The following is a 14,393-nucleotide window of genomic DNA, read 5'->3' on the forward strand; positions in this document are numbered from 1 at the left end:
TAATCCTTCCATTATACATCCTAATTCTATAAACTTTTGAAGGTATTTCAGCTGCATGTAATACAAATAAAAAAACTAGGTAACAGGAAAAAAATCTAATTGTTATACAATAGATGTCTAAAGAGTTTGCTTTCACCAAAATGATAACTAAAACTTTCTAAAAGTTCTATAAAATGTGTATTTACACTGGCTTGTTAAATATTATATAGTTGATTCAATTGAATCAAATAAGATTGAGAAGTTGCTTTATGTACTTTGCTATAGGCTTGTGATTTTATTCCTTTCAGAAAGAAAGCTGACATTCTATTTTATATAGTATCAAAGATGGATAGCACAATCTAAAGCACATTCATTCAGAAGAACATCTCAATTTAGTAAACGTACATTCCCAAAAGGATGAAGACAGCAACTTGGTATATAAAAGAAACACACGAGCCTTGATCTCCAATTCTTAATTTAGTATCCAGAGGAATTATTTTTATTAATTAGGGATCCAGTGTATTCAGAAATAAGGTACACTCTAAGCATGCAACAATTGTTGAATCAAGGCATATCTATGTATTCTTAAATAGATATATCATTTAAACATTTTTTTGTATGTGCACAGAACAATCCTTGGTACAATAGGAAGTCCAGCTGTTCCCAAAATGTTCATTAGCCATCTGAGAGGAGCTGATTAAACATTGATATCAGAATATTTTATTATGGCTTTGTTCCTCTTACTGCCACATTGTAGACCTGTAAAAAACAGGAAATATTTCACACTATGGAACTATTTTGTGATAAGAGATTTTAGAACAATTGGATAACACTTTTAAAACATGCAGCATGCTGCAAAATGGCATAAGGGAATAATTATTGATATTTAATTGATAATATTATTATGATATTATTTAATTTTTGGAGTGCTACTTCAGCCTGAAAAGAAATGGTGTATACCTGTTTCCTGATCAGGAAACAAAGAATGCATTCGCTCAAATGGAAAAGATTCATATGCGTATTAATATGCATATCACAAACACAATACTATTGCATGATCACAAATACTATTAAATCAAATTTAATGTGTATTTTAGACGTATTTAACAAAAATACTTATACTAGGCTATTACAGAATAGAATACCAAGTATCTACAAAGTCTTGGAATATCAATTCCCATCATGTTGTAATTATTATACAAAAAATACTGACATATATAATTAAAAATAGGTAAAGCATAATTTGCATTTGCTTACTTTAGCTTTACTGCAGAACTGGATGTAGAAGATAACAGGAAAAAGAAAGGAAGGCATCAGAAGAACGGACCATTCATGCTATGATAATGAAAAGATGTTAAGATATGGAAAAGATATAAATAGATGGGTTTCCATCCTCAGTTTGAAGCTGCAAGTTTTCTTTAAAATATGTATGCACAATTAGATTATAAAGTTGTTTGAAGTTGGCAGCAAGGAATTTTTTATTTTCAATTTTGTAACCATAAACTACTCCAGTTTTTTCATCCTAAATATGCAAATTATGTGGTTAAAAAAAACATGAGGGAAGAACAAAAATAGATTTTGTTCAGTTCTTTCAATTCATTCAAATTTAATTTTTACTTTGAGCTATCAGGGGATTTTTTGTCCTAGACCAACTGTTCATTTAATCACCTTCCCAAACCTCCCAACATGCCAGTCATAGGCTACATGCAGCTGTTAACATTGAAAAGGGTTGGGCAGCTAATAACTGTACCTGTTAGTCATCATCATCGTCATCCTCTGGTACAAAGATATCATGTTCTTCAAGCAAGGCTGCAAAACTTTTGCTGATTTGTGTCCCAACATAGAGAAAGGGAATTACAATGGCAAACACACGGACAAGTCCAAATGGCATCTACAAGGAGTAATGAAAAGCTGGTTAATATCTCTTGGCACATGTGCGGATACATATGAACAAATTTGTAGCTTCCAGAGTATAACTAGAATAGATGGAAAGAAAAGAACCACACAGCTGCCTCAGTAAATTTAACTATTGTCTTACTGTACTCATTTTCAGGAGCATTTTTGAAAATTACCTTCAAATAAATCATGAAGCATCCATAAGAATAATATAGTTAATAAAATACATCTTCAGGTTGTTTCCTATGCTGGGCATGAATAGAATTCTTTATTGGACAAGTATGATTAGACACACAAGGAGTTTTGTTCCAGTGTGTAAGCTCTCAGGGTACATTCAACAATCTACAACAGGGGTCCCCAAACTTGGCAACTTGAAGCTTGTGGACTTCAATTCCCAGAAGTTGAAGTGCACAAGTCTTAAAATTGCCTAGTTTGGAGACCTCTGATCTACAAGGAAATCTACTTGTTTCAAATTACAAACAGAGATCGCAGAGCACAACTCCTTTGGATTATCTCGACTTCCAAATCGCAGTCTTCCTGACCAGCCAGCTCTTCTGTTCTCAATTTACGCGGGGCTTTTGTGTCCCTCCCTACATCGGTTCTCCGCTGAGTTTCTAAAACAACTGAGGCATAGTTTTTGGGGATGATAGAATAGGAAACCTCTTGCAACGGGATAAATCTCCAAACTTGGCAACTTTAAGACTTCAACTCCCAGAATTCTCTAATGGATGAATTAATTAATATAGTTGGCTGGAGAATTCTGGGAGTTGAAGTCCACAAGTCTTAAAAGTTGCCAAGTTTGGGGACCCCCTGGGATAATGGCACCCCTAAAGATAAGCCGGCCTGCTGCATAATTGCCCAGCCGAACTAACCAAAAGCGTTCACCTCACACACGGCAAAACAAGATTAAATGAAAAGGGTAACTTCTAGAAATATTTTCTCTAAGAGGATGGAGGGAGCACTTCATCTCCCCCCCCCCGCCCACAAAAAAAGTAATTTCCGGGGGGGCGTCATAGAAAGGAAGCGAGTCGGGCTGGTCCTCCGACACGAAATAAAGTTCTCGCCCTTTAACAGTATTATTTCCGCGCCTGCCCCGAGCGTTTATTTTATCGCTAGGCAACGGTCGAATACCAACATAATTCGCTCTTCCAAATAAGCCACACGCGATTGGCTGAAGCAACCTGTCAATTTACCCCATCCTTGCTAAGCGATTGCTCGGTTTGGCTCCTACCCGTTTCTCCTTTAGAAGGCACCTTTCACACTCAACTCACTTTGACGGGCTTAGGCAAGATGGCGCCAGTCCGAGTTACAGTCATATTTCGTGAAGATAAAACTGTTGCTAAGGGCGCCTTTTGATTCTCGACGGGTCGCGACCTTGCCCAAGAGCCAGCCGTTGACCACAACCGCGAAGCCATCTCCTTCAGGCAGCTCCTCCCCTAGGAATCGGACACTTTCTCGATAGCCGGAACTAGCGGGAGTGGGCGGTGCTTTTTCAAACCTCGCGAGATATCAATAGGCGGAAGGAGAAACTATTTAAATCGCGGGTGTCTGAAAAGTTTGAATGAGTGGTGGGTTTTTTTTTTAAAGTTTCCATTTAGATGACATGTTTAAATTTTTCTCGAGCGGCATTGAAAGTTGCCAATAAAACAATAGAAGAATTTAATATTTTAATAACGGAGTTGTGTCTTATCTATCTCTGCTGTCTTCTTGTGGTTCGTTGGGAATCTTGTAACCTGGGCTTTCCAGACTTATTTCTCAGTCTCTTCTCTTCATCTTCATGGGTGTGGGTGTGTGTATAGAATGACCAAGGTCTTGGTCTGGATTCAAGTCACCTTATCTGATTCTAAAGCGCCTGTAGGCCAGACAAGGAATAACTGATGGAAACTCAACAAGGAGAGATTTAAGGAGAAACTTTCTGACAGAACAATCAACCAATGGGACAGCTTGCCCTCGGAAGTTGTGGGAGCGCCATCACTTGAGACTTTCAAGAAGAGATTGGACTGCCATTTGTCAGAAATGGGTGTAGGGTCTCCTGCTTGGGTTGGGGGTTGGACTAGATGACCTATAAGGTCCCTTCCAACTCTGATTATCTGTTATCTGTCAAATCTGTTATCTGATTGTTGCCTTCATAAATGATCTTACCTCTACCTTCCAAAGTCATCCTCTATAAAATTTAAACAGGACAGGAAAAAGATGACTGTGGCTCCTGGATTTATTTCTTATAATAGTGATGAAGGTAGATGGAGGTGGGCTAAGAATGGATACCTCAGCAAACGTCTGGATTCCTGGTATATTCTTTGCAGCTTCTGGCCAGATCCAGGCCAAATTAACCCTGTACTACAAAGAAAAGACCTGCTTTCCACTTTAAAGCCAGCTACCTGTTAGGAATATGGGTTCTAATCCTTCTAATTCTTCAAGGTGCACTTTCACCACTTTCAAGTCCTTTTGAAAATTTCAAAGCCTACCTTGCTGCCAACTTAGCATTCTGTATCTGTTCAATAATTAGATGGTTCCATAATTGGACATTCAACCAATGATCCTCACTTCACGTGCTTCATGTTCTGTACTACAGCAGCCCCCCAAGCTTTTAGGTACTAGGGACTGGTTCCAAGGAGAGAGGCTTTTCCGTGCACCGTAGGGGTCATGGATTCACACATTGCTTGCATCCCACGGATGAGGCTTCATTTGTTTGCACAGCCCAGTTCCTGGTATGCCATGGACCAGAGGTTGGGAGCTTCTGCTGTATTAAATCTAAGCAGTCACTGTGATGGGAGGTTGAAGCCAGCAAGACCATTTTTCTCTGCATAAAGGATTGGTGAAATCCTAGCTATTTGATAGCCACTGAACCTTCCAGTGATAGTGGTGGTGGTGGAGGGAATATCTCGAAACAAAGGCAAGCAGAAGTTCCTTTTCAGTGAAGTGTTCCTTCTCAAGAGCTCCAACATTCCTACTGCACAAAAAATCCATTACAGAAAAGTCCATTCAATCATCAAGTTTAGATAATGGCATAGGAATGGGCAAAAGCTGAACTGGTAAGAGCAGCATAAACAGCATGCAGAAGCAGCCTCCCGTTCCAAGCAACAAGATAAAATCAGAAATGGACTACTTCAAAAATATATCAATAAAGAATAAAACTGCAATTTTAGGAATCTCTGCAAAATGTGATGGCCTCCCAAGATAAGACTTTGCAAAGAAAAATGACCAATCTATATGCTATTCCTAAATGCTAGTTGCTTGGGAACAGCAGCAGAGAGGCATTGGTGACCTCTCTTTTTCTTATGGGCCACAGACTGTTGGTCTCTTTATTCTTTTACAAGTTTATAATTTTGATAAATCTTTCAACTTTAAAGTAAATACAGTTTTCTCAAGACTTTAAAACCAACATTTATTATTTCATATTTTTGTGTAAATGAAGTAAAACATGATTCATGAAAATCTGTGCAATTCATAAATTTGTTTCCAATGTAACATACTTTTCTTTGGCTTAAGGTAGACTCCTTCTGGAAAGTATAAAGTGAGTGTATACTGCTTTAAAAAAATCATTACGTTTGAGCCACAAATAATAATATAATATTGTACTTTATTGTACTATTTTGGGTAAAATGCAATGTATAAAACATATTTTATTTAAAGTAACATGCAATGTATATATAATATAACATTACCAGAATGTTATAGGAGGTTATTAGCTTTATTATACAATTTAGCATGCTTTTTAAAAACTACTAATAACACTAAGAATTTATATCATTGGTATTTATATCACTGTTTTGTGATCAAAACTACTGGAGGAAAAAAACGGGACCAGGTATATGTCAATCACAAAGTAATTCATACAATTCCCCAAACTTAATTTTACTAGTATGTATCATGGCAATTTAGCTTTATCTTACTGAGCCAGTCAACAGAATTCTTTTTATTTCTGAAATAATTAGATTATTGCAAATGACCAGTAAGCTACTGGTAAGTATATAACTGCTGACTATTACCATACAAATGCTGTATTAATCTGTAAGGTAATAAATAATTCTTGTTTCATTAATTCAATAATTCAGTTATGTTAAGGTCATAAATATGGGCCATTAAATTGTGAATGGGCCCCCACAATCAGAAAGCAGAATAATAGATGATGAATGCTGAACACTAAATTAAACTCATATTCACATGAAACTATGTAAGATTGCTTTGGATGAATTTTTGCCATTAATCTGCAGCAATATTATGGATGGAACTAGAACAAAGTATCAAAAGCAACAAATACAGCTTTAGTCCAGTCTTAGGAAACTATTGTATAAAAGAGATACTGAGAGGGATATCATCACATATTTCATTAACAATTTAAGAGTAGCTGCTGTTATTTATTTGGCTTTTGTTATCTAGATTGTGTTGCTTGGGTAACCTTACTTGTGCTTTTTCTGCCTTTTCTATTAGTATACATAGTCCTCGACTAATGACCACAATTGACTCCAAAATTTCTGTTGTTAAGCAAGACAGTTGTTAAATGAGTTTTGCCCCATTTCACAACCTTGCTTGCCACAGTTAAGCGAATCACTGCACTCGTTAAGTTAGTAATGTGTTTGCTAAGCAAATCTTGCTTCCCTATTGATTTTGCTTGTCAGAAAGTCACAAAAGGTGATCATGTGACCCCTGGACAATGGAACTGTCATAAATATGAGACAGTTGCCAAGTGTCTGAATTTTGATCATGTGGCCATGGGGATGCTGCAACGGGGTTGGTGTGAAAAACAGTCAGATGTAAATTTTTTCAGTTTTAATTCAATGTCTGTATATGAAGATTAAGTTCCAAAAGAAAGAAAAAACACAAGTAAGGTCAGCTAAGGCATACCAGAGGTATGACTATGAATCATATACTGTTCTTATGTTTTATGAGGGCTGCCCAGTGTTGCATTTGACTCCATGAGATGGAGGTTCCTGAAAACATACATACATACATACATACATACATACATACATACATATACATATATATATTGACTACAAATTCTTGAGATGGTCTTAGGGAAGCAACTTTTCACAGCTTTGTCCTCATCTGAATGAAAATCTAAAGTATATGAAATGCCTATCATTAAAATATAATGTATAAATTGTATGATCTGTTTTTTCTAATGATTAGTTAAGGCAACTCACTACTATACTGTTCCAGCATCTATCAAAATAGCTACAATATGCAGATGAAGTACAATTAATAGTATTACATGGAGCAAAAAGGAGGAAATGACACATGGATTCTTCTCTTGCATCGAGAAGTAGACTTTCTGAAATAAAGGTCTGGAACGCTCTTTTTTGAGCTAATACAGAGATTTCTTAGAAATAACTTCTTGAATTCTGAATGGTGCATAATTAAGAATATGGTGGTTTTAAAATTCCTGGCAATAAGGTGTAGTGGCAATAAATAGAAAGCAGACTTTAATTAATCATCTAGTCTGGATGATGCAATAATGGTGTTTCTTACATTTTATAAACTAGGAGTAAAACCTGCAAGTAAAATAAGGACTCTGCCTTGGGCAGAATGTTGGACTAAAAGACCCCCAAAATCCTTTCCAGCCATATGATTCTATAAGGGATTCGAGAGGCCTGTAGAAACCTAATGTCCTTTTCTCTCAGTCCTGCAAAATGTATTTTCTTCAATGTGTTCCTATTTCTACTGTCTTCTTTCTTTCCATCCATTCTCTTCTCACCTCTGCAATTTCCTGACCGTACCAATTATGCAACTTTGAGAAGCAGGTAGTCTCTGGAGATACTGGACTTTCCTGTGTGGCAGAGGCAGACCCAGCCAAAAATGTTCCACCTATAGCATTGCCTGTCAGTTTTCTACGAGGAGGTAAAGGTGGGGGCTTCAGAAGTCCTCCACTGAGATCAGAACATGCCATTTCTGCAAGAGTGCAACTATTGTCCCATGTGGAGTAACCGTTCTCCAAGATGACAGGATGCTCTTGAATGGATATCATCATGGGATTTGATAAATGCCTTTTGCGGCCAGAAGACAGTTTCTTTGGTGATTTATGGCTAGCAGCTAAGCTCCTCTGAGCCTCTTCGAGCTGCTTCTCTAGTTCCTTGACTACTAGCCTCATATAATCAAAGCTGGCCCGTGAAAGTGCCTTCACCCAAGCCTCCATGGCAACTTGGCAGTCTGCAACCAACACATAAGATTTGCCACCACTGCTATCGAAGCGGATGGCAAAAGCAAATTCCTCAGCAGCCTCGCATAGTTCCACAGTGCAGCCCTCTAACACAATGAGACCCAGGGGGTCACAGCTCTCCCGCTCTTCAAAGTAGAACAGCAAGTTGCCCTTGAGAATGAACCAGCGGCGCTGGTAAGAGGGGACATGATGGTTGTGGTGATGGCGCTCCATACGCTTGCACAGAAAGCCAGTATGATCGGCTGGCGAGTCACATCTGGCGTAATGTACCACGCTACGTTCATTGAGTTTCATTGTAGTAATATCTGCCTTCCAGAACAAAGAAATGTACTGAATTATCACATGATTATTAACCCAGATAAAACTGAATATAGCATTATGCATACACATATGCACTACTGCTATAAAATACTGATACAATACATTTGGGGTGATTATAGGGAGATGGTAATGACAACCATGCAGGCAAAGGCATGACTTTTTATGTACACTCCAAACATGATCTATTTAAAAGAGGCAGGGCTTGAATCATGTCATCATGCACACCACTTTTTATACCCCATTTCCAGTGGATGCTCCTGTCTGCTATTTAACCTTCCTTTTCTAAGGATCTTATTGTGGATATTTATAAAGTAACAAACTCTATGGAGCTAGACCATATAAGCTCTGGTGCTAAAATAATACAAAGAGATTCTCTCATTGCATTGTTTGATAACATGAAAAATTCTTGTTCATCTTTGTAAGTTGGTTATAGACTACATTTATTTGCAAACAAATTGCTACCTGCAGTGTAAATGACCATGGATTTTCATTACCAGTTTGGGATCCCCCAGATCCAAGAATTGGAGTGTTTCCATCTTTGGTCCTGGGATGGGTTGGCATTGTCACATTCAGACTAGGTATGTAATCTCAAGGTTTTCTTGGACTCATAGATTCTGAAAATGTGAGTTGTGTCTATTCCGGGACTATGAAGCCCTGGTCATTCATGGTCATTCATACCTTAATAACCTCATGATTAGATTCTGTAATACATTTTACATGGGGTACTTTGAAGATCATCTGGAAGCTTAATTGAGAATGCAGCAATAGACATTGGGGCACAGCTTGTTGCGCCCATGTAAAACTGCTATTTCATGAACTGCACAGGTACCCAATAGGCTTCTGGGTGATATTCAAGGTGCTGGTTATCACGGGAGTCCCCAATCCCTGGTATTAGACTGTGACCTGTTAGGAACCAGGGCGCACAGCTGGAAATGAGCAGCAGGGACATGATCTCTTTTCCAGGTCCATGGAAAAATGGTCTTCCGTGAAATCGGTCCCTGGTGCCAAGAAGATTGGGGACCACTAGGTTATCACTTTTAATGTCCTACATGGAATACCAGGTTACCTGTGGGACCGTTTTCTCCCACAAACATCTGCCTGCCCCTATGCTCCCATTGGGAAGACATACTCCAAGTACATCTTACTCCTCCTACTCTTTTAAAATTTACTATCTTGTAGAAAGCAGGGAAGCATGTCTTTTTGGTGGTTTCCTTCTATGCTCTCCCTCTCAATATATGGCAGGCCCAAACTCTTTAAGACCTGTCTTTATCCTTGGATATTTGGATCCAGCAGCACCCCCTTTTGATTGCTTTTTATAACAGTATTGGGCTTGATTACCATTTTATATCTAAGATTTAAAAGAAACCAATTAGAAAAAATTGGACTCGGCTATTGCTCAAATCAGAATGCCAATGAAACACAATGCCCAAGGAATAGCTGGGAGAGGGATGCCCACACCAGTCTAAAGTGGCCAATAAGTGCCAGGCTGATCTCATTCCTGGCTACACCACAAAGGAACAATTGGTGAAACATGTGGGGTTCTATCTTTTTGTGTCAGGAAAAAAACGTAAATGCTAATGGTAAGGATCCCCTAAGGCAGTCTGAGATATGAACTGGGAATCAAATGAAGGCACCATCCCGAGGATCCAAAAGAAGTTGTTGCAGTTATATACTTATATATACACAGCACAAGCTCCAAGTATAAAGTGCCACTTTGTTGTAAGCAAGAGGCTGCAAGTTTAATTCCTGGCATCTCCTGGTAAAGATAGGAGGATGAACGGAAACCCTGGCTCTAAAACAGCCCTCACCAACTCGGGCTGACTGTTCAGATAAGTGGAGGCTGTATTTCAGATAAATAAATTTCCCAAATAACAGGGGAAGGCCAAATAGATGGTTTCTCCAGCAGAGTCATGGAGTGCACTTCCTCATCTTAGGCAGACCCAGAGCAGTCAGAGACTAAAAGTTACCCCCGGAATTCCCCCCACGCCGCCTTTTCTCTCGGATAGAAAACCCTTTTCACAACTTTTAAATGACAGAAGAAAAGGCAGGCTTAGTTCAGGAATGTGTGGAAGCGGAGTGAAGAGGAACCTGCGTATTAACGGAATCGGAAACATTTTTTAAATATAGGGACAGGCCTATCCTAAAAAGCTGAAGCGACGCTTATCCATAATCGTACCTTGTTCACACTACTACCGAGGACGACGTTACCTTCGGCTTTAACTGCTTTTTCTTAAGCCCTGGCGTGTCCTCCTTTCCTCTGCTGGCCCCCCTGTTACGGCGCCCTGCTCCTCGGGCAAAACCCGGAGCGTAGGAGCATTAGAGCAGAAGCAAATCCTGCCACTATCCGGGGGGAGTTTTTTCGCAGTCCAGATTTTCCAATAGCTTCCCGAAGGGAGGTTTCCCTCTTTTTAGCCCCCCCTTCTCTTGGGGTCCTGAAAGCCAAGTAGGAAAGAAGCAGGCCGTTCGTCAACAAGTAAAGGCTGCTCCATCGTTTTTCTCTCCTGCGCGGTGGTATCGCTTTTCCTTTAACATAAATTGGGTGGGGTAATATCCATCTCAGCCGAAGTTTTCTCTTCCCAGTCCGAAGAATGTTGCTTTTATTTGGAGAACCTGTATTTGAGACATAAGTGAAGTTTTGCTTTTGATTTTTCTATGTACTCTCACTTTTCCTCCAAAAACACACATGGTCATGGATATATAGTCCCTCCCTCTCCCATTTTGTTTTTCCGACAATACGGATCGGTTGGGAGGCGATTTCAAGTCACCTGCGAGATTGGTCACTGACTGGCATTTGAATTTCGTCTTCTCCAGTCCTGGCCCAACCTCCCCCTAGAGTGTAACTCCTTGTCTACCTCAAAGCATCACCTGAAAGAGGCGAGGGGTAACTCTCCGCTGTGACTACTCGAGTCCTACCGTTTTACGCGTGGCGAACCCCAGCGTTCTTTTAAATGTGTTGGTTTTATTTTCGGCCGCGAGAGGGCATCGCGAGGCCACGAGTACATCTTGAACCAGACGGAAGTCAGGGAAACAAACAGGATCCGCAAGCAATTGCTAGGGGGTGGATTGCTTAGCTGGGCGTCGTGGGTCGGCCCTATATTTGAAGAACGCTCTCAGTGTGGGCTGGCTCTGGAGAATACACGCTAGAAATGTTAATCAAATCGACTTTCTGGTCCCGAGGATGATCGTTAATAAACAAAAGGTCTTGCGTACCTGTTCAGAAGAGTGAAGTACAGTTGCTGCAGAGGGATTTGAAAAAGAAGATTTGAAAAAAGGGGACTGAAATTAGGCGTTGCTCTTTTTGTTTCTTCTCGGCCTCTCCTTCCAATATCTGGAATGAACTCATTAAAAACAAGGAAGAGAACCTGTAATGGCCCAAGAAATTCTGCAACACAAGATTAGTTTTACTTTATTGTCATTGCACCTCATACAGTGAAATTAAATACCATCTTCAGCGTACATTATGATTATGAAAATAAATACAAGCACATCATTCACATTTTATACATTGAATTGAAAACCCCTGATATTGCATTAATACTGCACTATACAGTAGAATTCAATAAAGTTACTGCCCTGGGATAGAAGCTGTTTTACAGCCTATTTGTCCTTGTTTTTATTATCTTGTACCGTTTGCCAGATGGTAATAGTTCATAAAAAGGGTGCCCAGGATGAGACGGATCTTTGAGAATGTTTTGAACTTCTTAAGGCAGCAGGAGCTTTAAAGCTCTTCCAAAACAGGGAGAGGGAAACCAGTGATCCTCTGGGCAATGATGTTAACCCTCTGGAGTGCTTTCCTATCTGCCACGGCAATTGGCAAACCATACACAGGTGCAGTAAGTTAAAATACTCTCTATGGTAGCCCCCTTTCACTCCCACCCTTCCTATTCCACAGAGAAGCTCCAGTGCCTTAAAATAGGATTTGTTTCCATGGATGGCAGCAGATTAATCTGTGGATACAACATAAGCTATGTGTTCTGTCTTGTTGTAAGACATTGTTTGATTCTCTTGCGGCTCTGGAGTTGAAATCCACAAGTTTTAAAGTTGCCAAGTTTGGAGACCCCTGGCATAAGGTCATATATTACTAGAAAGGGGGAGAGGATGGGTGAGTTTAAAACAGTTCAGAGTAAAGGGACAAAAGAGATCTGAAGAGTTGCTTCCCTGGGTTCTGTAACTAACCTGTCTCCACTGTATATTCACACCTGCATCTCTGGTTCCATGCTATACTATAAGGCATAGACATAAAAGCAACCTTAAACCATTTTTACTGGTTTGCTTTGTAAACCTTGGACCACTTCAGCTCATAAATGGGCCACCAGAAGAATGTCCTGTATTGTGATGAGACATCCAAGCAAATTATTCCACCTACAACTTTTGAGGCAAGGCACTCCTAATGTCCCTTCCATCCATTAGATCAGTAGTTCCCAAACTTTTTTGGTCCACCGCCCCCTTGGTGCTACAAACTCATCCTCGGTGCCCCCCACCCAGGGGTGGGATTCAAATTTCTGTGGGTGTGGCCTAATTTGAGGATGTGGTTTGCTGGTCACATGACTGGGTGGGCGTGGCTTGCTGGTCTTGTGCCTGGGTGGGCGTGGCTAGGTGACTGGCAAACCAAATACAAGTGGTCCTCACTTAATGACCGGTTGTTTAGCAAGTGTTCTAATTTATGACTGGCCTCTCCAGAGCTATTTGACCTGTTTTTGGAGTTTTGACAGCTTTAGATCAGGGGTCTAAATCCCACCCCTGCCTGTGTGTGTGAAAGAGAGGGAGAGAGAGAGAGAGGTTGGATCAGATCTCTCTCTCTCTCTCCCACCAATGCCAGAATGCCACCATCAGTCAAAATTCATATTAGTGGTCTCCGGGATTTAAAATTATGAGCTTGGTGGTCCCTGAGGTCCAAAAGTTTGGCGACCCCTGATCCACAGGGATGAGCCTGAGAGAGGGAAAGAGAGAGAGAAAAGAGAGAAAGAGGAAGAAAATAAAGAGAAAAAAAGAAAAAGGGACAAAGAAAGAGGAGGGGGGTGGAAGGAAGGGACAGAAAGAAAAAGAAATAAAGGAGGGAGGGAGGAGAAAGATGAGATATCTATTCTAGTCTAATCACCTGCTTCAGCAGGGTTAGAAGGGAGTGTGTGTGTGTGTGTGTGTGTGTGTGTGTGTGTGTTCTCCTTGTAATTTACCAGTACATTTTGGTTTTGCCTTCTTCAGAATTGGCACTATAATACATTGGGGCAAAGTAATTTTTAGGGTGGAGATCTGGTCCAATGGATCCTGTTTAAAGCCTCAACAAAATGTGAGAGCTTCCTGATAGTCTTGACCATGTTTCGTCCACAAAACCTTTAATAGAAGCCAAAGAGGTTTCAGTGTGCTGGCAAAGATGTTTCAATGTGGAAAAGGGCCTCGGTCTAAACTAGGCCTCATTTCAATCTGATGCATAGAGACCTTATGCAGGGCCAGTCTCTCTCTCTCTCTCTCTCTCTCTCTCTCTCTCTCCTTCCCTCCCTGCCTCCCTCCCTCCTTCCCTCCCTCCCTCTCAGACTGGCTTTGCTCTACTTTCCCGATGTGCCTGCGGGGCCACCGCTTCGAGCATGGATGGATGGATGGATAGAGAAAGAGAGAGAGAAGCAGGCAGGCAGATAGATATATTGGTAGGTAGGTAGTTAGGTAGACAGAAAGACAGGTAGGCAGGAAGGCAGGCAGGCAAACAGACAGACCTTTTGGATGGATGGACGGACGGACGGACGGACAGACAGAATGCGACAGAGGCGGCACTTTGGGAAAGCGGTGGCAGCAGCTTTTCCCAACATGCTGCCGCATTCGAGGCACTGGTTCTGGAGCATTACTGCAGTCAATGGGTGAACCTGCAGGGCCGGCACCTTGAACACCCCCCTGCTGCCTCTTAGCACCCTTCTGCTGGCCTCCTTGGGGATACTAAGAGGCGGCAGGGGGGCGTTTGAGGCACTGGCACTGCAGGTTCACCCATTGACTGTAGCACCGCTCCGGAGCCGGCGCCTCAATGGGTGAACCTATAGGGCCAGCTGGC

At 40.8% G+C, this 14,393-nt stretch overlaps 2 protein-coding genes across 8 annotated transcripts; both read right to left on the minus strand.

Moving 5' to 3' along the window:
* Positions 1–443: 443 nt before the first annotated feature.
* On the minus strand, positions 444–3,357 carry SMDT1 (single-pass membrane protein with aspartate rich tail 1). Of its 3 annotated transcripts, none has more exons than XR_003373785.2 (4): positions 3,147–3,357; positions 1,730–1,870; positions 1,237–1,314; positions 444–738 (listed from the first exon to the last, which is right to left on the minus strand). XR_003373785.2 is itself a non-coding variant. In XM_026697323.2 (4 exons), the coding sequence occupies exons 1-2, from the start codon at positions 3,288–3,290 to the stop codon at positions 1,733–1,735; spliced, it is 282 nt and encodes a 93-aa protein (XP_026553108.1). In that variant the 5' UTR covers positions 3,291–3,357; the 3' UTR covers positions 444–738; positions 1,237–1,254; positions 1,730–1,732. The 3 variants fall into 3 exon arrangements, 2 of the variants coding, with proteins under 2 accessions (XP_026553108.1, XP_026553097.1); XM_026697323.2 differs by having other exon boundaries at positions 1,237–1,254; XM_026697312.2 differs by lacking the exon at positions 1,237–1,314 and having other exon boundaries at positions 3,147–3,355.
* Positions 3,358–5,435: 2,078 nt separating this feature from the next.
* Positions 5,436–11,354, minus strand: PHETA2 (PH domain containing endocytic trafficking adaptor 2). 5 transcript variants are annotated; one of them, XM_087934710.1, is made up of 3 exons: positions 11,222–11,354; positions 10,533–10,966; positions 5,436–8,340 (listed from the first exon to the last, which is right to left on the minus strand). In XM_087934710.1, the coding sequence occupies exon 3, from the start codon at positions 8,327–8,329 to the stop codon at positions 7,520–7,522; it is 810 nt and encodes a 269-aa protein (XP_087790836.1). In that variant the 5' UTR covers positions 8,330–8,340; positions 10,533–10,966; positions 11,222–11,354; the 3' UTR covers positions 5,436–7,519. The 5 variants fall into 5 exon arrangements, with proteins under 5 accessions (XP_087790836.1, XP_026553047.1, XP_087790838.1 ...); XM_026697262.2 differs by having other exon boundaries at positions 5,436–8,344; XM_087934712.1 differs by having other exon boundaries at positions 11,209–11,311.
* Positions 11,355–14,393: the final 3,039 nt, after the last annotated feature.

The sequence above is a fragment of the Pseudonaja textilis genome, chromosome 5 (assembly GCF_049901715.1).
Source record: "Pseudonaja textilis isolate UNSWEBS1 chromosome 5, rPseTex1.2, whole genome shotgun sequence".
NCBI classification, from domain to species: Eukaryota; Metazoa; Chordata; class Lepidosauria; order Squamata; family Elapidae; genus Pseudonaja; species Pseudonaja textilis.